Below are 23,345 nucleotides of genomic sequence, written 5' to 3'. Positions count from 1 at the left end.
GCCCGGTGCCTGTATCTGAGCAGGCAGACGGAGGAAAGCTGAATCCCACCAAGACCTCAACCACCTCCACTACCTCCACCAAAACCAAGACCATCTCCGCAACCACTTCCTCCAGCATCAGCAGAGCCGCTGAGAGGGTAAGTCTGCACCTCCAACCCTGACAGTGGAACAACAACAACCCCTTTGTGGGTGACTGGTTAGAGTAGACTTCAGTGTGCTGTGATGAAGAGCTTACTGGTGAAGATGAGGAGGATGAGGATGAAGATGAGGAGGAAGATGAGGAGGAGGATGACAAGGATGAGGAGGATGAGGCGAGTGTGGAGTGTGTTGTCGGGTGAACGAGGACTCTGTGTACTCCCTGCACGTTTCAGCCATCGTAGTTAATAATGTATCTGATGCGGCCAAGCCTTGTGTCTGTCTGTGTGTGTCTGTGTGTGCCTGTGTGTGTGAGAGAAATGTAAAAATTCCATGTTTTTAGATGAAATGTACAAATTGAACATCCGTCTCCATAACTATAAAAAAAAATTATAGCTCATATCGTGTTGCTTTTTGTGTGATTTGCAGTTTCACGTTGTGCCCTTAGAATGGGTTCATCCTGTGTGTGTGTGTGTGTGTGTGTGTGTGTGCATGGAGGATAGTTGCTTGGTGTTAGGTAATAGGATAAGGACAAGGAAAAACTGTGACGGAGGGCACGGACACACACACACACACACAGGATGTGGCAGTTGGTTTCCTCAGAGAGCCGTCTCCTGGCTGAGATCTGAGATCTCCATGAGTGAGCAGGGAGGAGGCATCCTTTGCTGGCTTCTTATTGACAAACAAGGAGTGAACAGCTCACCCTGCAGGAGGTCTGCACCCTGGGTGGCTTTCACATGAACCAGGTGGCCTCTGTGTGTGTGTGTGTCTGTGTGTGTGTGTCTGTGTGTGTGTGTATTGGTGTATGAGTGTGTGTATGTATCTGCGAGCCCCTTGAAACAGCCCAGAAGGGAATGCATGAGGACAGGTGGGAAAACATTCTGGAGTGAGAGAGTCCAGAATGAGTCCCAATCTCTCTCTCTCTTTCTCTCTCTCTTACTCTCTCTCTCTCTCTTGCTCTCTCTCTCTGTCTGTCAATCTTGCTGTCTGTCTGTCTTTGTGTCTGTATCTCTCTTTCTGTCTCTCTTTCCCCATTTATTCTCTCTCTCTCAACTAATTTTTTCATTTTTTCCCCCGTCAACACTTCCATCCTCCTTCTTCTCTCTCTCTCTCTCTCTCTCTCTCTCTCTCTCTCTCTCTCTCTCTCTCTCTCTCTCTCTCGTTCTCTCTCTCTCTGTCTCTCTCTCTCGCTGTCTCTCTCTCAGTCTTTCCACAGTATCACTGCTGCTCATCTTACGTCACATCACTGATGACCAAACAGGGAATGATAACAATCGTGTCACAGTTTTTTTCTCTCTCTTTTTCTGACTCTCCTGTAGGATTGTATTTGGCCCTGAGTGAAAGACACAGGAGAAAGATGACGTTGGCAGGTAAACAGCAGATAGGCATGCCAGATCCCTGGGAATTGACCGTGACTAAGACAAAACAAACTGTGATGACTCTTTGGTAAATGCTGCTTTCTGTGGTTTGTGTGTGTGTGTCTGTGGTGTGCGTGTGTGTGTAACTGTGGTGTGTGGTCACCATGCAGCATACAAGGAGAAGATGAAAGAGCTCCCCCTAGTGTCTCTCTTCTGCTCCTGTCTCAATCCCCAGACAACAGACAAGCCCACATACAAGGCAGAAGGTGAGACCACACACACATTCGACACACACATACTGTATATCTGTGAGGTCTACATCTATTCTATACGTCTTTGAGGTCCATATAAAATAATGATGTGTTCATTTAGCAGGGGGATTTGAACGTGTAACATTTTGATTTCCTGTCAAACTACAACAGATCTACACACACACATTCTCTATCTAAGCTGCATATCTATGAGATATACATCTGAACTGTGTATCTATGAGGTCTAAATCTAAACTGTGTATCCTGCCTGGTCTCTGACAGATGCGGTGGACCTGGGCTGGTGTGCCATCAAGGACGTGGAGGTGAAGGAGCTGAACAAGCGGACTTCAGGACAGGCCTTCGAGGTCATCCTCAAGCCTCCCTCGTTTGACGGCGTGCCAGAGCTCAACGCCTCCATGCCCCAGCGCAGAGACCCCTCCCTGGAGGAGATCCAGAAGAAACTGGAGGCCGCAGAGGAGAGGAGGAAGGTGAGTAGGGGTGATGAGGAGGAGGAGAATAAAATATATATTTGCACAGGCGCATGCTTTTGAATATACGTATGCAAGCATGTACACACAGACACCTTCTCTTATACAGACACACACCCACACACATATACACACACACTCACACACATACTATGCATGGTAATGACTCAGGTGTTGGGCACCACGAAGGTGATAACGCTCTCTGTCGCCCCCAAGTGCCAAGAGGCGGAGCTGCTGAAGCACTTGGCAGAGAAGAGAGAGCACGAGCGGGAAGTCATCCAGAAGGCCTTCGAGGAAAACAACAATTTCATCAAGAACGCCAAGGAGAAGCTGGAGCAGAAGATGGAGGCCAACAAGGAGAACAGGGAAGCCCTTCTGGCGGCCATGCTGGAACGACTGCAGGAGAAAGTAGGTTTTCTTTCTTCCTTTTTATTTTATCTTTTCATTACTTTCAGGTTTATATAGGTATCTGGTTTTTATGCCTTTTACAACAATTCTATTTTCTATTGTGGTTTCTAAGTGGTTTTCCCATTGACACAGTCGGTTTTATATATATATATATATATATATATATATATATATATATATATATATATATATATATATAAAGAAGTAGATATCTTTATTCTTATAAAACAACCTCCCCCTGTCATTGCTTTAAATACAAAATTATAAATTATAAAAATAATTATCCCCTCCAAAGAAGACATCTAAATTATCACAAAATATGTAATATATATTCAACTATCCATCTATAATCTCTCTCAAGTGAGGTGCTTATATGCATGAAACTTTTGTTGGCTTTCTATAGTTTGTGTCTCTGGGGTTTATGTCATTAATGCTAATATATGCGTGAATTACATTGCTGTCTATGTTTGTTTTCAGGACAAACACGCAGAGGAAGTGAGGAAGAACAAGGAGCTGAAGGAGGAGGCGTGTCGGTAGAGGAGGAGAGACGGAAGGAGAGAGCAGAGGAGCGCTGGACTGTTCACTGGGAGTCGAGAAAAATCAAAGTTCGAGATTGTGAGAGGAAAAAAAAGAGAAAAACGAAACCAGAAAAAAAATCTACAAATGAGGAGTGTGAGGTGATTCTGCTCTTATCAACTCCTGTTGGGAAACTAATCTTTTAAGTATTTCATGGGGTTCAGCAGGAAACATTATTAAAAAAGCATTGATGAAAAAGAAAAAAAGATAGTTGGTTTGTTTAGTACCTGAGCAGGGGGCCAGTACTTCAGAGTGTGGAGAGATGCTGGAACAGGTATAGATGTGCAGAAAGCTATAACACTATGGACTCAGTATAACACCTCACTAGGTCTACGACTACCGTCCAATACCATAAGAGTGTACATCACAGTGCTTATTCCTCTGATGTATAACCACTAGCACACACACACATACATTCACACACAAAGACATACACACAAACACACCGTTACACAGTACACATAAATTCTACTTGTGTTACATACAAGTCAGGCTTCTCCAGATACAACTAGCTTATGCACAATCACTCATGCTCTGCATTTTTTTAAGGGTTTATCAGGAATTTCAATAAATTATTCATGAAAAATGAATAAATAAAAATAAAGTTGTCCTTTCAGCCGGAGTACAAGAAAGAATTGCTTGAAATCAATACACTCATTCTGTCATCAATTTTGTCACAGCCTACTTTATTAACATTAGATAATCATAAAAGATTACAAATACATTTTGATTCACTTTTAACTTACAGCACAATAATGCCCTCTGATTTAGACAGACATCACTTTTTTAAGCACACAAATCAGAAGCACATAGTCGTAGTAAATACATGCATGAACAGTAGGTAAAAAAAAAAAGCTTTAGGGGAAATAAGCTTAAGAATTAGATTCAGGGTCAACGCCTGAAGGAGAGGATAAAAGGAAGGTGATTTTAAGGGGACGTACAGGTGGGCTTTGTTCACGGATGCATTGACCGGCACGCTGGGCTGTGGGTGTCCTCTGTCTATGTACCCTTGTCTCATGCTTGTTTTTAATTTCTTAAAAAGAGACTGAAAAAAACTGAAGAAAGGTGTATGGGTGGGGGGAAGGAGGGAAGGAGGGGAGGGGGGTGAGGTTGCCTGAGTCAAACTGACTAAAAATGGGAAGCCAGATTAAACTTTTGGTCTGTATTTGGGGGTATACTGTTGAATTTATACTTGCTGTCTGTGTGGCTGAATTGTTTTTGCTTTGGCATGGTCAGTAAACTCTTTTGTCAAAATATCTTGTTTCCTCTGACGTCTCTTTATGTCCTACTAGATAAGGGTGGTGAATCAAATACACCAATATCACTTTAATACTCTACTCATACATATATTGGACATTCCCTATCTATGTTTGATGTTTGATCCGTGATTTTTCAGAAAGAGGGAGGGAGGAAGGAAGGAGGCAGGTAGGTAGGAAAGAAAGAAAGCATCTAAAGAGGGTTTAAACCTGGCCATAGTCTTCTAGATTTCCTCTCCCTGGACAGTGAATGCTAGTAGTAATCCTGCTGGATAATACTGGGAACCACACAAGTGCAGCCCACGGTTACAATCTCACTCTCCAACCTGAACACGTGGTCCTCCCTGGTTGTCCGTCCCTTGTTTCCCCTCCTCCGGCCCGGGGACGGTATCCTGCGCAGTACTAGGGTCTGGTAGGAGATGGGCTTGGATTCGAACCCCAGGTCCTCCCCTCTGTTGGGGAATTTACAGTAGGAGCTGAGGCACTCTGCCTGGGACAACCGCTGGGGAATGCGGTCCTCGTCATACATGTGTCTGGGGAATGGGATGGAGAGATGGAGGGACATTAAGCAGTGGCTTTAAATGTGAAACAACCTCCAGAGGACGGGGAATCCTGCTGCCTTAATCTGCAGTGAAATGCTCTCTACACCCACTGAGGTAAATCTGGGCTCACCTGTATTTCCAGGGAGAGAGGGCCTTGTTGTTTAAATGTGAGACAACGTCAGGGGAGGTTTTCATCAGACTGGAATCCAGGGTTAATTTCACACCCTTCACTGGCTTGTATCTCTTCTTCTGTAGCTCTGTCTTGTCAGCGAGCCCTGGCATCACCAGCCCCAGAGCCAGCAGAACTCTACACGTCTGCCAGGACAAGAAAGGTGTGTTAGAAGTGCTCCTTACCAAATATAAATCCAAAACCTAATTTAACAACCTTTCTTTAGTTTTTTTTTTTACCAAACATGTTGTTACAATCACTACTTTAATAACTCGCGGTACAGTGCAGAAAAGTTAAATGAGAAGGAGGTAAAACTCACCATGAACAGAGGCATTTCTTTTGAGTGTTAGACTGTAGACATCTGTGACTGTGTTCTTTTTGGAAGGTGTTTATATATGGGCAGACTGAATCTGTGTGTTGACTAGGGTTATAGCATTTCCTGCTTTGTCTGTCTGATCTTGAAGAAGATAAGACCTTTTAATTATTGAGTTTCTGGGAAGTGCCTAGTACAAAATTTGTTCGCTTTAAACCAACATCAGCCCTGAACTCACATATTAACTGGGTGGTGTTACGTTTTATTTTATTTTAAGTCAAATGTGAGCATCTTCAGTTTTTTCCCACTGTTATTTAATTACATTTGACCTCATTTTGACTAGTCAAATGGGGCATAAGGTGTGAAGGCTACAAGTCACTGCTCTCAGATGTAGGAACAGTCGACCTGAGTATTACCTCAGGGGTGGTGTGAACAGGGAGTTTCTATGAGCTGGTTGATGTGGTTAAAACTGAAGAGAGGGTTGACAAATTGTGGCTGATTTGAAAGCAGTAGATATTCTGCTGAGTCTGTGGACCAAATGATGCGTGACATAAGAGCACGGTGTCCATTAAACATTTTACATTTACAGTTTCTATTCATTTAGGAGGTGATTTGATCAAACCCGACATACAGTAGGTTATCATCACAGACCTGGGATCAGAAGTGCATAGTTCTAACGTTCGCAACGCCCGGTCAGAACTGTCGATATTTTACCAGACAACCATTCCTTGACTTCCCACCGAAATACTGTTGGAACTGCGCTTCTGATGAATTATTTTACAATAAGCAATGCATCACAGGTGTCTTTGTACTCTCTCTGTATTACATCCGTTCCATGACGTTGACAGATCTTTATCTAGGTCAATAGGTGTAAGCAACCAAACCAACTGTCTGTGACTATGACTACCATTTGCAGCAGTTGACTGTACAATGTAGACAAATGCTGACAACAGAGAGACAACAGAGCACCCAGAGTAACAGAACACTGACTCACTGGCCGGCACAACTGTCAGCCCACACTCCCCAGTTATAATATAGGCCAGAGGAACTCGGATCAAATTCTGGTAACAGCACCGTCATCATGACTCACCAATATCTGATTCAAAACAATACGATCATGACAGGATCTCAATGGTAGGGTGGGTGGTTAGAGTCAGGTGACCATCAGCGGTGAGGGAATCGGGCTAGTATTCCGAAGGTTGCCAGTTCGATTCCTGGTCATGCCAACTGACGTTGTGTCCTTGGGCAAGGCACTTCACCCTACTTGCCTTGGGGGGAATGTCCCTGTACTTACTGTAAGTCGCTATGGATAAGAGCGTCTGCTAAATGACTAAATGTAAATGCAAATGTAGAGGCAGGGGAGTCCAAACTAGGCCTTCCTGGTTTAAAACAAACAAACAAAGGAAGTAGAGTGGGAAGTAGTGGGGAGATGGAGCGAAGTGACTGTGTAGTCACAAAACAAATTGGGAAATTATGGAGAACCAACATGATCATCCAATGTAAACAATTTATGGGTGTTTAATTTTGCGTTTATCAGTAAGTCTGTGCAGAGAAGATATTGTATCATAACAGTATAGAGCTATAATCATGGTGGTCGTTTAACAACCAACGTTTGTTTTGATGCATATCAATCTGCGCTGAGATTGTATGAGAATCTGTGTTAAAACAGATAATGCACTTTCACATCTAGATAGGAAGTGATGAAGATGAAGAGATACAGATGAAGAGATACGCCCAGTTTGACAGACAACCTGAGGACGTAACACAAAAGTGGTTGTAGACAGGAAGATATTCTACTAGAGGCCGTGGGCCGCGGCCTTCAGCCCAGTACAGGTCACTCATTCGTGGGCAAGGTGAGCAGACTTTGTGGCGGATGTGTTTGGGGGGAGGGTAATAGGTAGCTAGGTTAGACTGCAGTAGTCTTGGTAGCTAGGCTAGGCTGCAGTAGAGTCTTGGTAGCTAAGCTAGGCTGTAGTAGAGTATTGGTAGCTAGGCTAGGCTGCAGTAGAGTCTTGGTAGCAAGGCTAGGCTGTAGTAGAGTCTTGGTAGCTAGGCTAGGCTGCAGTAGAGTCTTGGTAGCTAGGCTAGGCTGTAGTAGAGTCTTGGTAGCTAGGCTAGGCTGTAGTAGAGTCTTGGTAGCTAGGCTAGGCTGTAGTAGTCACTGGGTTGCTAGGCTAGGCTACAGTAGAGTCCGCTGGGTCGTTAGGCTATGCTAGAGTAGAATCTATTGGGTAGCTAGGGTTGAGTACAGTAGAGTTTGGGTTGCTTGGCTAGGATACAGTAGAGTTTACTGGGTAGATAGGGTTGAATACAGTAGAGTTTGGGTAGCTAGGCTGGGCTACAGTAGAGTCTGCTGTGTTCCTAGGCTGTGGGATGACTGCTAGATTAGTTTGCCCTCTGCTTCTGATTTTTTAGATAAGGGGCCGATACAGGATGTTCCTATGAACACCCCACAACGGTACTAGAGATCCGGAACATGCTTTGTCATTTCAGGAGCCTGACGTTTTCAGAAACCACGCGGGGAAACTTCTACCAGGCTCCCTGTGTAGGAGTGAGTTTCTGTTCTTCACACCAGCTCGAGACTCCTGCTTGTGAAAATGTTCTTCACATCCAGACACTTTACTGTTCAACATGTAAGAGTTTATTTTTTGTTTTGCTGCACGATTAGTCGCCTGTTTACAATGACAGCTTTCTTTTACAAAACGTAATATTTACACATGACAATGTCTTCTTTACCATAAAAAATGCTTCATAACATTAAAAACTAATAAAACATTGGTATATATTGCAACGCTTTGATTCAGGTTGTACATGAGTCATACCCCAATCATCTCGACTTCAACAGCAACACAAACAGACACAATTTCAACTGACAAATAAAAACAATAAATCCAAGTGAAAATTCATCAGTCCTCCCTTCAAAGTCTTCTTCACCCTTCTCACCGTCTCAAACCGGGAGACACCTCAGCCTTCTTGTCGATCTCCCAGGAGCCCGCTCGACATTCGAGGAGGATGGCGTTCTCAGATGAGGAAGATTATGTCGTTGGCCACCATGACCTGGTTGTCGTCCTGCATGCGTGCGAGCGCGGCGCGGACCTCGTCCGTGGTGAAGGGGTTCTGACGATCCTTGTTCATGCTGGACATCAGGCTCTGCTTGCCCACAGACTGAGCATGTGCAGTACGGAACACCTCAAGAAGGGAGGACTTGAACTCCTTCAGCCTGGACGAGGGAGAGAGGAGGGGGAGGGAGGGAGGGACAACTACAGATTAAAATCAAACCTTGATTTTGTTGCATTGTAGCATTTCGACTGTGGATGAACGGTAAAACTAGTCAATAGAATTGAAATACTGTCAGAACTATGCAGTTCCGATCCTTAGGTACTTTACATGCACTATTTGAATTCCTTTCTAAACAATAAATAAATAAATATCCCCACGCACCTCTCAACAGAGACAGCTGTCTGTCCTTCCTGGCTGGGCGGCACCACGTCCTCCATAGGCCCCGCCTCTTCCTGTGTCTCGCTGGGTTTGGGGGTGCCGGTCTGAACTGGTGGACAGGTAAACAGAGGGAGTCAAACCCAATCCGATTACAGCAGAGCGGATCAGAGTACAGTGGAGGATGAAGGAGTCTCTTACTCTCAGGGATGTTCTTCTCTCCTGAGAAGTCGTACGGGTCGTAAGGTTCACTGCTCTGAGACGCACGCCGACTCCTGCTGGCCACAACGCAGAAAGGTTAGAATGAAAACCTACGCCCCTGGTATGGGAGTCAGGTGGCTGAGCGGTTAGGGAATCGGGCTAGTAATCAGAAGGTTGCCAGTTCGATTCCCGGCTGTGCCAAATGATGTGTGTCCTTGGGCAAGGCACTTCACCCTACTTGCCTCGGGGGAATGTCCCTGTACTTACTGTAAGTCGCTCTGGATAAGAGCGTCTGCTAAATGACTAAATGTAAATGGTAGATCTGATGGAAAGTTCTACGAGGAGAGAAAGCCTGACCTCTTCTTCTGCGAGCGTGGCGTGGGTTGAGAGGCAGACTCCTCCTCTTCCTCCTCTGACCCAGAATCTCCTTCCTGTCTGGAGCGCTTCTTTTCCTTCTCCAGAACCTACGGACCCCAAAAAATGCAATAATGAACGGATTGGTTCAAACGTACAAACACGTTGCTGACTCGAACAAGAGCCGTATAACCATTCGGGTGACTATTCCAAACTACTCTACAGTATCAAAAGGTGAAACCTCAGGAGCTATCCACAGCTACTAAATGTACAGCACTGTGAGCGTTAGCATGAGGAGGCACCACACCTTTTTGAAGTAGGCGAACTGGACGAGCTCCACGGCCACCTCCGAGTCCACCAGCTCCACGGTCTTGCTCATGCGGGCCTTGGCGTGTGCGGTCGACAGACGGATCAGGGTCTCCAGGGTACGGGCGGTCACAGGGGAGGTCTGGGGGGACGGGGACACAGGGCAGGTCAGTACAGCCCCCTGGAGGTGTGTGCTGGTGGGTATGTTCTAGTGCAGGGTTCTCCAATCCTGGTCCTTGAGGGCCGCTGTCCTGCATGTTTTAGGTGTTTCCCTGCTCCAGCACACCAGATTCAAATTAATGGGTTGTTATCAAGCTCTGTGGAAGCCGGGTAATGACCATTCATTTGAATCTGGTGTGCTGGAGCAGGGAAACATCTAAAACATGCAGGACAGCGGCCCTCGAGGACCAGGATTGGAGAACCCTGTTCTAGTGTGTATGTTCAAGTGTGTATGTTCAAGTGTGTATGTTCAAGTGTGTATGTTCTAGCGTGTATGTTCTAGCGTGTATGTTCTAGCGTGTATGTTCTAGTGTGTATGTTCTAGTGTGTATGTTCTAGTGTGTGTGCTAGTATGTTTGTGCCAGTAAATGTGTGTGTGTGTGTGTTAGTGTGTGCAATCTGTACCCACCATGGCGTTGTCACCGCTCCATGGAGAGGTGTGTGTATATATGTATGTGTGTACTAGTGTGTGAGCGTTTGTACTAGTGTGTATGTGCTAGCGTGTGGGTGAGTGGTACCAACCCTGGCGATGTCTAGGCCCATCTGTTCCTGACTCCTCAGCCTGGTGTATTCCTCTGCGATGTGATTGGCTGCGTCCTGAGTCAGCACGGGGGTCAACACCTTGGCGATGTGGATGTACTTCCTCATAAACTCCTTACTGACCACCTTGTCCCTGGAGCACACACACAAACACAACTCCCCTTTAGATACAAACCTATGCTTGCCATGTGGTTAACATAACCATACAGATTATTACTACATTGTGTGGATGTATGTATATACATACACACAATTATGCACGTGATGTGTGAGTGCATGTACCTGTGTGTGTGTGTGTGTACCTGTCTGTGTGTGTACCTGTATGTGTGTGTGTGTGTGTGTGTGTACCTGTGTGTGTGTGTGTATCTGTATGTGTGTGTGTGTACCTGTGTGTGTGTGTGTACCTGTATGTGTGTGTGTACCTGTGTGTGTGTGTGTACCTGTGTGTGTGTGTGTGTGTGTACCTGTGTCTCCGGCTCCCGTGCAGCAGGTTGTTGTGTTTCTCGTACACCTGCATCTCCTCCTGCTCCGCCTGCACAGCATCAGGGTCATCAGTAGCCAGGATGTCTACAGCCCCGCCCATGGCCATGGCTGGGGCACACACACACACGCACAGTCAATTACAAGGACATCTCTTGACATGTGTTTAACAACAAGGTGGACTCTACCACAACAAAGAATCAAACATCAAAGCCGGCAACGCATTTGATCCTAGGGGTTCTCCTGCCCCCTGGTGGTGAGTGTGAGTGAGTGTGTGTGAGTGTGTGTGTGTGTGTGTGTACCGGCACCCTCCTGCTCCCGTGGGTCTCTGTAGCGGTGCATACGCAGCACGTGGTCAGAGATCTGCCGGTCCTGCTCCGGGTCCATCTGGTCCAGCACGATGAAGAGCAGGTCGAAGCGAGACAGCAGAGAGTCCTGCAGACCGATGTTCTCCATGGGAGTCTTGTACTGGTCATACTGCAGGGAAGGGAGGACGGGGTTCAGATACATAGAACATACACACACATATGTATATATACTTACAGTATTAGTTACACAGTTAAGAAGTTGTGGATTCATTGAAAGCTAGTAGTTATCGTGTCAGATGCATTGAGTGTTTGAAACCCAATTCTGCCGTCTGATGTAGACTGGAATACGCAGGTGTGTGTGTGCCACGTGTTTGCATGCATGCGTGCGTCTCTCACCCGGCCGTAGACGGGGTTGGCGGCGGCCAGCACGCTGCAGCGGGCGTTCAGCCTGGCGTGTATGCCCGCCTTGGCGATGGTGACGCGGCCCTGCTCCATCACCTCGTGGATGGCCGTGCGGTCCATGTCCGACATCTTGTCGAACTCGTCGATACAGACCACGCCCCTGTCCGCCAGCACCATCGCCCCCGCTTCCAAGCGACGCTCGCCTGAGGGGGGGGAAACGATCCGGTCATTCCATTCACTTTATTCATCCCATCAACAACTCAAGTGTTCAGATAACTCCGTGGGCATAGTTGGATAATAGGTATAAACAGAAGTAACACAAATACTGTTTTATATCAATACTGTCAGGACCTTCCCAGTGTCTGTGTTTTATATATGTATAAGTCTTTCAGAAGTGTGTGTGTCTCCTACCGGTCTCCTGGTCGGTGGTGACGGCGGCGGTAAGGCCGACCCCGGAGGAGCCCCTGCCGGTGGTGGCGATGGCCCTGGGGGCCGTCTGCAGCACGTAGCGCAGCAGCTGGGACTTAGCCACCGACGGATCACCTGGGGGGGGGGGGGGTCGGGGGTCAGTACTCTCATCTACCTGCAGTTCAGGGTGTGCAACTTATACTTGAGCAAACAGCTTAGATTCTTCCCCAGAATGCCCTCTGTTCCTCTGTACCTATGAGCAGGATGTTGATGTCTCCACGGATGCGGGAGCCGTTCTCCAGAACCTTCTCCACCCCTCCCAGCAGCATGCACAGAATGGCCTTCTTGATGTACTCGTGACCATGGATACTGGGGGCCAGGGACCGAGCCAGTTGGTCAAACACGTCCTGGACACACACACACACAGTCTGTTTAGCTACACACACAGTGTATATGGCTACACACTGTCTACATAGCAACACAGCACAGTCGACAAGGCTGGTGGCACCATGTGTTATTACTATCACTGTTACTAGATCATGTGCTCTCACCTTGGACCGTGATTTGCTGAAGTTCTTGATCTTGGACACGTCGTCAGCAGAGAAGAAGGGAGACACTTCCTTACACATCTGCTTCACCTGACAGGCTATCATTATGGTCCTGGAGGGGGAGGGGGAAAGAGAGATAGAGGGAGACAGGAAGTGAGAGGGAGAGAGGCGGACAGGGGATAGTGAGAGAACGACAGAGGGCGAGAAAGAAAGAGAGAGGGGGAAAAAGAGAAAGACAAAGAGAGAGGGAGAGAAAGTAAGAGACCGTCAAAACACATCAGACACCTAACCGAAGAGCGACGCTGTCACAACCAACAACAACACAACCCCAAGCTTCAGCCGCGTCGCAGAGAGAGGGGGGGTCCTGAGGGGGCCTACCTGAAGGTGCCAGAAGTGTACCCCCCCTTTTTGCTGGGCAGGCAGCGGTAGGTGCCCACCACCTGCACCCGGTCCCCGGGCTTGGCCACATCCACCAGGTCGTTGTCCAGGATGATGTCCAGCGAGCGAGGCAGCTGGCCTGCAGGGGCCTTCTCTGGCATCTCCTGCACGGTCACCGTCTGGTGGTCCTTGTAGATGGACAGGCCGAACTCTGTCTCCAGGGGGTTGTTCTCCTCGTCCTGGAGGAGGGGAGCGGGGAGACGGGGGGGTTAGTAGGCTCTTCCCAACGGAGAGAGTGAGAGACACGGAAGGGATGGGGCTGGGTCGAGAGAGTGCAGAGAAAGAGGGAAAGGAAGATGGAGAAAAGAGGAGAGAGGGTGGGAGACAGGAAGAGAGAAAGAGAGAGATGGAGAAAAAGAGAGAAAGGAAGAGTCTGTATTTCCGCAGACAGCTCCTCATCTGACCCCTGACCCCTATCCTCAAACCTCCGTCACTTAAAACCCTATTTTCGTATTTTATTCATTCAGCAGAAGCTGTTATTCAGTGCATAGAAAGAGGACAGCGGGAGATCAAGGATCAGAGGTGTGATGTAAATGTCATGTATAAATAGAAAGAAAAGAGGGAGGATTCTACCTTGGTGGGGTAGATGGCACTGGAGGGGAAGGCGTCCAGGGAGGTCAAATCAGAGTATTTGCGCTCTATGGTCTTCTTCGTTGCTGGACAGTAGTGGACGCTACGAACCACCTTGGGACGCACCAGAGAGCCTGGAGAGAGAGACAGAAGAGCTTTACTGGCAGTCTGGCTCAACTCTGCTAGCAGAGCATTTCAGCAAACAAGACAGCACCCCATCTGCTAAACCTCATCTGATGAGAAACGCATAAACTGGGATTGTTGACGTTGAGCCTCCATTTAAGAAGTACAATACAGACAGCTGTGTTTTAATTAGTGTACATGTTGTTGCGTGTAGGTTATAGGTATTAGGGTGAAGGATCTAGGCTGTGGGAAGTAAAGGCGCAGTGGGCATTAGACACTCACACTTGGTGATGATGCCTTCCACACACACCAAGCTGCCCAACAGGCGAGCAGTGAGGGTGCGGGGAGTGACATGTTTGTTGCCAAAGCTGCCCTCCAGACCCACAAAGAACTCCTCGTACTGCTTGGCATAGGTGGCATCGACTGAGGCCACCAAATCCTTCAGCGCAAGCTGGAACGCTATCAGCTCCTCGAACGCATTGTTCATTAACCTGTAGTGTGGTTCGGAACGCAGGTGTTTAGTATTTCATGGAAGAGACTTATGTTATGTTTTCCGTATTGACCTCGGCTGTTGGGTCCTTTGAAATGTTGTTCTGCAACTTCCAAATTTCTACAGCTAATTCGCTTTCTTCAACAGCTATGAATAATTACAACTTTATAATTACTAGTAAAAGTTGGGCGGTATAAAATGCAGCGGATTGAATATGAAGAGGTGATGCAACAAACCTGGCTGCCCTGGCTTCGTTCCGGCGTCTCAGGTCGTTGATGTTGACAATGAGGCGGCAGTTGTTCTCGCTGATCATGTCGCGGACCTTGCTCTGGTACACGCCTTGGTCTTGCTGCAGAAGAAGAGATGGGAGAATATCATGCATTTGTATGCTATGCATACAATTATATTGTACAGAAAGACGCTTCTGCCAGAATATAGCTAGCTAACGTGTTACTTGGCTGCAACCGGTAACGTCAGCAAGCAAAAATACCATACTAAACCGTTTTCTAAAATTATTTACTACGAAACCGTAAGAAATAGAGCGGGGACTAACATACTTCCAGATTGCAGTTTACTCTAAATCGTGATTATTGAAGCATGCCCAACGCTAATCAGACTTTTGCAGACCCTGAATATTGTGTCCCACTGAAGCATGGCGTCTTCTCTCGGATCCACACAGGCAGCAAAGTATATTTATTTTCAACTTACATCGTCGTCCAGGAAGTCCAGATAATCTCTCTGAGCCTCTCTCATCTCCTGATCATCAACGACGTCGGTCGCCATTGTGTAATAACTTTGTATTCTGATTCAGTTTTTTGACGAAAGTTTCCAGTAATTTGTGTTGTTCGCCGTTGCTCTGAGAATCCAACTACCAACTTTTCGCGCCACGCAGTGCAGCGGGCATTCAGAAGAGACTTCTGATTGGTCTAAACTACACACAAGACTTTGCATATTTGGCGGGGAAACATGGGGTACCTCCGTTTTAACTTTCTTGAGCAATGGTTTTGATAGAAATATTTTCAGACTTAGCAGAGTAAAAACCTAAATTACTTATTAGTCTGCGTTCTTATCCATTAAAAAATTTGTATCAGAAGCATTGCAAAATAGAAGTGAATATAGGATTTTATAGCGACATTCGAATCTCTGGTCATTTCCTCAGTTGCGCTAAAATTGTTCAGGCGAACGCTGGCGTATAAAACGATGAACGTCTCCCAACTCGCGGGAAAACTGAACAGGAAATGGGCGGATAAAGCAGGGACAACCGAGAAGCTCAGTTTCAGATCTAGATGGCGCTAACTTGCGTACGCAGTATTTATGTCAGTCACAAGCTCAGTCCCAGACCAGCATACATCACCATTGTATTATAACGCATTTAATTATTATTACAAAATCATGAACAGCCTACAAACAAATCGCATCAGACAAATAGGCAAAATATGCATACCTGCCTAGACCCTGAATTAGTGCGTGTGATGCACACAGTTTATTTGGCCTACACTGCACGCAGAAAAGCGATATATTACTAACAAAATTACGTAATCACACTTAGGCTAGCCAATTGCCCCTTGTCTGTTTTTTTCTCTTTTTTTGTCATTCTCAGCTTACCCAGTCTCCGCCCAGTCATCAAAGACGATCGCATTTACAGCGGTACATCGGTTGGTCCTCTAATGAAACCACACGATTTGTCAGAACTCAGGACCGGAGACTTGTATCTGCGCATCTCTGTCGGGCATGAAGCAGCAATGGGCAGGCAGCTTTGAAGCTTTGTGATATTGTACACTAACCTTCAAGCCGCAGCAGCAACAGTTGTGTTGTGGAAACCGAGAGGAGACAGGTAGGTGATATGAGATGCTGGTTTCAACAATCAAAACACTCAGACATCGGTTTACATAAATATGTATACTATATTCAGACCGACCTGCGTAGGCTTCATTGCCGTGGCTGCATTAACAGCCTTTCTTATTCAAGATAAGTGTTTTTTGTGGGTTAAACCGTTGTTGTCAACAAACCTATAATTAACTATAGTCGAATTTGAAAGAGTTTTGAAATTGTGTTTTTTGGAGGAGATTATGCGCTAACTAACCCCCACGAATGAAAATGACAGCACATCATATGTTAGTTACAACCAGGGGTGGTTCACTAAAGGTGAGGTATCGGTCTTCATAAATGTTTGTGTTTGCTATGACGCCAGGTGCTGTCAGACCACACTGTTGTGTTGGGGAGCGGAATGATATGGTGGAAGGTGCAGGTTTACAGGTGTGACTGCATTTCTTTCCACTGCTAGACAAAACAACATGAAGCCTGTCAAATCCTGTTCCCAGAGAGCTACACTCCTTTGGGTGGTTGTGCAGACTTCGACTGTTAGTAATCTAATTCCACGAATCAACCGTTTAATGAGAATCATTTGCAGTAGATTAGGCTGGGAGTAAAAAACCGACTGGATGGCATTCTCCAAGAACAGGGTAAACCTGGTCTGACCTAGACATATAGAAGCAAAAACAAGTGACAAATGTTTAAGGGAGGGTTGAAATATGTTTTTTGTTTTCAAGGTTCTGTGTTGAAGCTCCCTCTCCACTAGATGGTAATGTTTGTTTAACCTGGGCGTTGCATTTGTGTTGCAGGGATGTAGTGCAGGTGTTAATTTTTAGAAGATGAATATCTGATCTTTTTCTACTCTCATTATCACAGCAGAGCACAACGTAGTTCCTGAAGAACACTCCGTCGCTTTACCTCCTCCATCTGAGCTTGTTCACCCCTACACCCCCCTCCATCCCTCCATCCCCATCACTACACCCTCCTCTCTCCACTCCTCCATTCCTCCGGCCCCTCACTCCACCCACCTATCTCTCCACCCCTCCACCCCCCTCACTCCATCCTTCCACCCCCCCTCTCCGACCACCACCATGTCCGACACTCTGACTCTGAGCGTGAGGCAGCTCAGCCGTCTCCCCCACATCTCTGACCTCCTCGTCTCCCTGCCCTCCCCCAGCCCCACAGTCCCCGCCTACCTCGTCCCCAGCCTCTTCAGGGAGCCCTACATCCTTTCGGGCTACCGGCCTGTGGGCCAAGACTGGCGCTGCTACCTCCTCAGTCTGTTCCAGAGGCACAACGAGTCTCTGAACGTGTGGAGCCACCTGCTAACGGGGCCCCTGTTGCTGCTGCGTTTCTTGGCCCTCGTAGGGGCCTGGGGTCCCAGCCTGGAACTGGCCTCCCTGCCCCTCTGCCTCTACCTGCTGTCCGCCCTCACCTACCTGGGCTGCAGCGCTGCAGCACACCTGCTGCAGTCTCACTCGGAGCTGGCCCACTACTCGTTGTTCTTCCTGGACTACGTGGGGGTGGCTGTGTACCAGTACGGCTGCGCCCTGGGACACTACTTCTACTGCTCGCAGCCTGCCTGGAGGGAGAGCAGCGTGGGGGTCTGGTACCTCCCTGGAGCCTTCCTCCTGGGGTGGCTCTCCTGTGCTTCCTGCTGCTTCGCCAAGTCGCGCTATCGCCGACCGTACCCGCTCCACCGCAAGGTGTGCCAGCTGGTGCCCACCAGCCTGGCGTACCTGCTGGACATCAGCCCCGTGGCCCATCGCCTGGCCACCCAGACCTGGAAAGATGACCCGGCGCTGCCCCTCCATAGCTTCCAGGTGGCTTTCTTCCTGCTGGCTGCCTTCTTCTTCTCCTGTCCCATCCCTGAGCGCTTCTTCCCGGGTCGCTGTGACATCCTGGGCCAGGCCCACCAGATCTTCCATGTGTTTCTGTCACTGTGCACCGTCTGTCAGTTGGAGGCCATAGCGGGGGACTACAGCCGGCGGAGGGATACGCTGCTGGAGGTGTATGGAGAGATGAAGCTGTGCTTCGCCGGTGTGTCTTTCGTAGTCTTGGTGTTTTGTACTGCCCTGACTGCTTTTCTTATGAGGAGACAAGTTAAGAGAAGACTGGGCAAAGGACAGGAATGATGTGGAGGAGAGGAATGGAGAGAAAGTGGAGGAAGAATGATAGATATCTTCCCTTTCTTTTATTTGTATACAGTTTATTGTATTGCAAATGTGAATAGTGTGAATTTATAAATATATTTTTTCATGCTCATACTATAAATTATCTAAATGGGTTGCCTTAAATATAATATAATTTGGGGATATTAATGCGTTTCCACTGCATCTATTAGTGGTCATTCTTGAATGAAAAATTAAGTACAGTAATCAGATCAGACTTCGTTATCAACAGGCTTGCGTCTGACTCTCACGTCTGATACAATGGACCAGTCACTGTTAAAGTTGCAGTCAGCAAAATATTAAATCTGGATTAAATCGTACCAAGCTTTACCGAGTTGAAGCAGGGGATTTGAGCAAACAAAGGGCAGTTGTAAGAAGTGGAACACACTGTAATTTGGTCGTGGGGGAGGCAGCACAATTTCCACCTGATCTGATTATGGATGAGTGAGAGGTCTTAGAGGAACACTAGGGAATTGAAAACCGTTGAGAGATGTGTTAACTCTTGGGCTTGCCTGCATGATACTGGAGCATAAAAATGTCACCAAATCTCAAACTGGTCAAAAAATCAAGACTGCATGCTGAAAACAAGCTCTATTCCTGTCAGACTGTGCTGCCTTTGATCTCATGATATTTCCTCAAGTGCTCAGGATATAACCTATTTCAGTGCAGGTGCGTAGCCACGGGTAGGCCTGGGTAGGCACAGGCCTACGCAATTTGTTCTAAGGCCTACCCAAAAACGAAAATATCTCTGAAAAATTATGCACCGGGTGCACATCGCATAGTAAATAAGTTTTAAAAAAATATGAAAAGATGCCTATCCATATTTTTCTAGGCCTACCCAAAAAGATTATTATGGCTACACCCCTGTTTCAGGGGCTGCATTCCATGTCAATGAAGTGGTTTCCTTACATTCCATGGTCCCTCGTTCCCTAGCGATCACAGATCTACCCAAGCATTCCATCAGTCTCAAGAGAGTCAGAAGGGGAGATTCTGGTTGGTTGACTTCAGATACTATGGAATAATATATTACGGGGGGGGGGGGGGGGGGGGTGAGTCACTGCTGCATTCCCACCTGGCAGGTCTGTGGAGGATTTTGGGTGTGACCAGAAAGGGCCCTGATCAAACATTCCAGAATCAGTCACCTAGATCTGTGAAAACTCGACACACCCATTCAACTTGTGGTCTTGCACCAAAACAAAGATGTGATTGTGATCAGCTCCTTGGTGATTGATCTAGTGGGTTGCAGCCAATCCCATTAGTTCCTGGTGGAGGGAAAGGATTTATGCCTGCTGGTAACTCTTGATGACTAGTAGAATCTCTTTTTGAAATAAGAATCAGTCCCTTGTCTCAGATATGTTTGTGAATTATGTTTGTTTTTCCTTTAAGCCCTAGTCACTGTAAAACTGACCACAGTAGCAATATGGTTATTTGGACTCTCAAGAGTCACATTGTCTTGTAGTTTGCTAAAGTATAGTAAACTACCTGTAGAGGGCAGTATTGTCACACACGTCATTGATGTAGACATGAAAACAGTTCTGCTGTATTTGATGTAATAAATCATTAAGGGAAAAAAAGGATGTAATCAGATGTTAACATTCACTCAACAGCAAGTGTTTTGCTTGACGTCAGAAATGTGACAGCACCAGTTGCCAACGCCTCTTTCATGCTTCCAAGCAGTTTTGTGTAGACCACTGGTATGTCAGGTATCATGATACACATCAGTGCTGAAGACTTTAGACTCTTCCTGGAGGGCTGGGGAGACAGCATAAGATGTGTCCAGGTGAAGGAAATTTCTCAGTTGGATAGATCAGAGGGGAGAGACTGGTCTACTTTTCTTGTCAGCTGCCAACCAAGGTGACGGAACCAAGAAGAACTTCCATCAAACCCAAAGGAGGTAATACTAATAATAACATTCTTTTAGCAGAAGCTTTGTAAAACACTTACTATAAAGAGCGCACAAAGTCAATTGCTACAGAGTGCTACACTCAGATCTTCTTGTGTTTATGTAGAATGCCTGGTGGGTTGACAGAGGTGTGTTATCCTTAATAATAATAAGACTTTATTTATATAGCACATTTCATACAAGAATTGCAGCTCAATGTGCTTTACATAAAATCAATAAAAACAACAATACAAGTGATAAAAGTAATAAAAATGAATACAAGATTAAAAAAATAAAAATGTAACTCAACAAAATACAAGCCGCAGTCTTTGCCTCGAAATCCTTGTATTGTTTAGGTACATGTGTACTATGAGTCTTCATCAATACTGCTAATGTTCACACCAGCTGGTACTGTACGCTTGATGATCTGAAATGATTTAGCTAAATCTAGATTTTTCCCTGTGTACAATACGTGACTTAACAGCTGTTCACCCCTCCTCCTTTCTGACCCTCCTCCATTCCACAGCTGAGAAGAAAAGATAGGACAGAGAACAGAAAAGGAGAAGTAGAGAGAGATAGACCATGGCTCCTGTGGCAGAGGGGGTTTCTGACTGGACCCTGATCGGATCCTCTTCTCTTGAGGTGTGCACGACCTCCCTCCTCCTCCTGGTCACCCTCATCACCCTCCTCGCCATCTGCATTCGCTGTCACAGGTGAGCAGCCAGCTCTCTGGTAGAACCAGAACATTTGAGTAAAATGCACAAAATTGTGTTGCTTGGGTTTTGCTCAAATGATTGTGGGGAAAATATGGAAACCTATTGAATCAACAGATATCAGAAAGGGCTGCTTTTGTATTTTCCATTTTGTATTTATGTTTGGCATTTCATTGATTGGCATTCAGAGTTTGCTAGGATTTGGGTGGGGCAGGGTGGTGCAGGTAAATATTTAAGTCTTGTCTTTCCAGTACTGTGGCCAACTCCCAGTTGTTTTGCCATGTATGAAGAGTTGGTCAACCATAAGCACACCTGGGCAGGTGCCCGATCTTAAACACTCAACAGTGTTTCCCCTACCATTATATTAGGGGGGGCCCTGGGCTATATATATATATATATATAAATATATATATAGCGCCCGATCACAAAAAAAGTCATTTAAGGTTACCTTTCCTATAAAACAGGTCTATAGCTTGCTCTTTTATTAAACAAACTAAATGGCCTTATGTTATTTATCTTATTTACACGACGGCGTGTCATTTACTTTTACATTTAGTCATTTAGCAGACGCTCTTATCCAGAGCGACTTACAGTAGGTACAGGGACATTCCCCCCGAGACATGCCCCCCCGTCAAAGCTGTAAACCTAGGGGAAACACTGCTCAAGATGAGTCAGTCCTCTTCAGGAACTGGATAGGTTTTCAAGAAACACTAGCTTGGACAAGATCAGGAAGACAGTTGCAGTTTGCTAGGTTTAGCTGAACCTTAAATAATGGATATTATGTTATTATGATATTATGTTCAAATGTTGGTGGAATTCCAAATGAAAATGGTACTTCTGTCTAATTACACACCTGCACATCAGTTGTTAGGTTGTCAATTGACAGTACAAGATTAGAAGTTTTGGTTTTGACAAGAAACACTAAATTGGACAAGATCGGGAAGACAGTCGCAGTTTAATAGGTTTAGCTGAACCTTAAATCATGGATATTTTATGTGTTCAAATGTTGTTTGAATTCCAAGTGAAAATGGTACTTCTGTCTAATTTATCTCTATGTTCATCTCCAGAAAAACAGATGCCCAGACAAAATCTGAAAGTGCAAAAGTAAGGATGACAATCAATTTTCTCTCTGTCTGCCTGCCTGCCCGCCAGCCTTTCTGTCTGTCTGTCTGTCTGCTAGAGATGCTGTAAACGTTGTTGTGCTTCTTTTGCCACTCATTTGTTTGCCAATTATGAGCCATAAACGGCAGATTACTGACCATTAGGAATGATTCTGATAGCTAATATATCAGTCTTATCGCCAGAGAGAGACGACGGGCTGGCTGGAAATAGAAACAGTCTGTCTGGGGGAATTAGAAGGCAGAAGGAGGTTACTTGCAGCACTGCATCAGTAAAAAAAACACCACGTCTTAGACACACAGACACGTTTAAGTTATTCTGCTGTTCTTGTTTCAGACCAAGAGTCAGAATGGCACAAGCACGAGTCAGAAGACCAGTAATGGAACCAGTGTGAAAGGTATTTTAACCTTTACAGTTTAATGTGTGATAATAAAGAAATTCAATGAAACACATTTCGATGTTAACAGTGCATAGAGTATGTAGTAGACTTTTACAAGTAGTTTATTTGCTTATTCTTGTCCAAGGCCAAGAGGGTGTGTATGGCACGCAATGGAAAGACCACAAAAGCATGCCTGAAGTTCCCGACATCCCGAGCCGCATCCGAAACACTCTCCCAAGAACACCAGCCAGGTACACCAGTCTGCTCTCTGCATGTGACTTGATCTGACAAATGTTGTATACCCAATAGAAGGCCAAAACACACATTTCAGCAAATGTGGCTAAAGCTGATTCCCTTGGTGTGTCTAACCTTTTGTATTTCTATCTGTCTGTCTGACTGTCTGTCTGTCTGTCTGTCTGTCTCTCTCTCTCTCTCTCTCTCTCTCTCTCTCTCTCTCTCTCTCTCTCTCTCTCTCTCTCAGTGACCCTGACCTATGATGTTGAGGACATTTCCAGGGCCCACTCCTCCCTGCCACACCCCTCCAGACCCACCAGACCCCTGTCGCCCCCTCACATCAACCCATCAAAGTGGGACCCGATCTCGTGACGATTCCAGGACCATCCATAATCTTGACATCAACCTCTGTGCTTCAAAACCCACTCAGCCCACACAGCACGAGGGCCCAGACCTCATGCAGGAGACATAGAAAGAGAGAGACAGAAACAGAGAGACAGGAATCAACAGCTCTTGTGGTTCTTACATTCACATGCTTACACTTTGACTTAATTTAATGCCACCGAGTTTACTTCTTTACTCTGTAACCCTGGATGATTATCATGCAATTCGGTGATTTGAGGATTCCTTTTTAAACTTAAAATGTATTTTTTTGCATTTGATTTGTTGTTAAAATAAGCTTCACTGCACCTGGCTCTCAGCACATGCCCCAGTCTG

The 23,345-nt window shown here is 46.1% G+C and overlaps 4 protein-coding genes across 8 annotated transcripts; 2 read left to right on the top strand and 2 right to left on the bottom strand.

The window, feature by feature from the left end:
* On the top strand, positions 1-4,141 carry stmn4 (stathmin-like 4). Its single transcript, XM_062468219.1, has 6 exons — positions 1-137; positions 1,455-1,505; positions 1,664-1,759; positions 2,027-2,232; positions 2,449-2,640; positions 3,118-4,141. The coding sequence occupies exons 2-6, from the start codon at positions 1,493-1,495 to the stop codon at positions 3,175-3,177; spliced, it is 567 nt and encodes a 188-aa protein (XP_062324203.1). The 5' UTR covers positions 1-137; positions 1,455-1,492; the 3' UTR covers positions 3,178-4,141.
* A 171-nt stretch (positions 4,142-4,312) lies between these two features.
* On the bottom strand, positions 4,313-5,517 carry il17a/f3 (interleukin 17a/f3). The gene is made up of 3 exons (XM_062468076.1): positions 5,503-5,517; positions 5,145-5,329; positions 4,313-5,005 (listed from the first exon to the last, which is right to left on the bottom strand). The coding sequence occupies exons 1-3, from the start codon at positions 5,515-5,517 to the stop codon at positions 4,726-4,728; spliced, it is 480 nt and encodes a 159-aa protein (XP_062324060.1). The 3' UTR covers positions 4,313-4,725.
* Positions 5,518-8,185: 2,668 nt separating this feature from the next.
* Positions 8,186-15,227, bottom strand: mcm3 (minichromosome maintenance complex component 3). The gene is made up of 17 exons (XM_062468297.1): positions 15,027-15,227; positions 14,555-14,667; positions 14,111-14,319; positions 13,709-13,839; positions 13,076-13,314; positions 12,701-12,809; positions 12,403-12,556; positions 12,153-12,284; positions 11,736-11,944; positions 11,334-11,508; positions 11,016-11,142; positions 10,534-10,684; positions 9,794-9,934; positions 9,490-9,596; positions 9,133-9,206; positions 8,938-9,043; positions 8,186-8,716 (listed from the first exon to the last, which is right to left on the bottom strand). The coding sequence occupies exons 1-17, from the start codon at positions 15,099-15,101 to the stop codon at positions 8,518-8,520; spliced, it is 2,451 nt and encodes an 816-aa protein (XP_062324281.1). The 5' UTR covers positions 15,102-15,227; the 3' UTR covers positions 8,186-8,517.
* Positions 15,228-15,954: 727 nt separating this feature from the next.
* Positions 15,955-23,285, top strand: paqr8 (progestin and adipoQ receptor family member VIII). Of its 5 annotated transcripts, none has more exons than XM_062467824.1 (8): positions 15,955-16,152; positions 16,510-16,574; positions 17,007-20,195; positions 20,710-20,896; positions 21,964-22,000; positions 22,352-22,412; positions 22,540-22,645; positions 22,876-23,285. In XM_062467824.1, the coding sequence occupies exon 3, from the start codon at positions 17,222-17,224 to the stop codon at positions 18,263-18,265; it is 1,044 nt and encodes a 347-aa protein (XP_062323808.1). In that variant the 5' UTR covers positions 15,955-16,152; positions 16,510-16,574; positions 17,007-17,221; the 3' UTR covers positions 18,266-20,195; positions 20,710-20,896; positions 21,964-22,000; positions 22,352-22,412; positions 22,540-22,645; positions 22,876-23,285. The 5 variants fall into 5 exon arrangements, with proteins under 5 accessions (XP_062323808.1, XP_062323809.1, XP_062323811.1 ...); XM_062467825.1 differs by having other exon boundaries at positions 15,955-16,156; XM_062467827.1 differs by lacking the exon at positions 16,510-16,574 and having other exon boundaries at positions 17,010-20,195.
* The last annotated feature ends 60 nt before the right edge of the window (positions 23,286-23,345 follow it).

The sequence above is a fragment of the Osmerus eperlanus genome, chromosome 8, assembly GCF_963692335.1.
Source record: "Osmerus eperlanus chromosome 8, fOsmEpe2.1, whole genome shotgun sequence".
NCBI classification, from domain to species: Eukaryota; Metazoa; Chordata; class Actinopteri; order Osmeriformes; family Osmeridae; genus Osmerus; species Osmerus eperlanus.
This window is presented reverse-complemented; position numbering and strand designations above follow the sequence as displayed.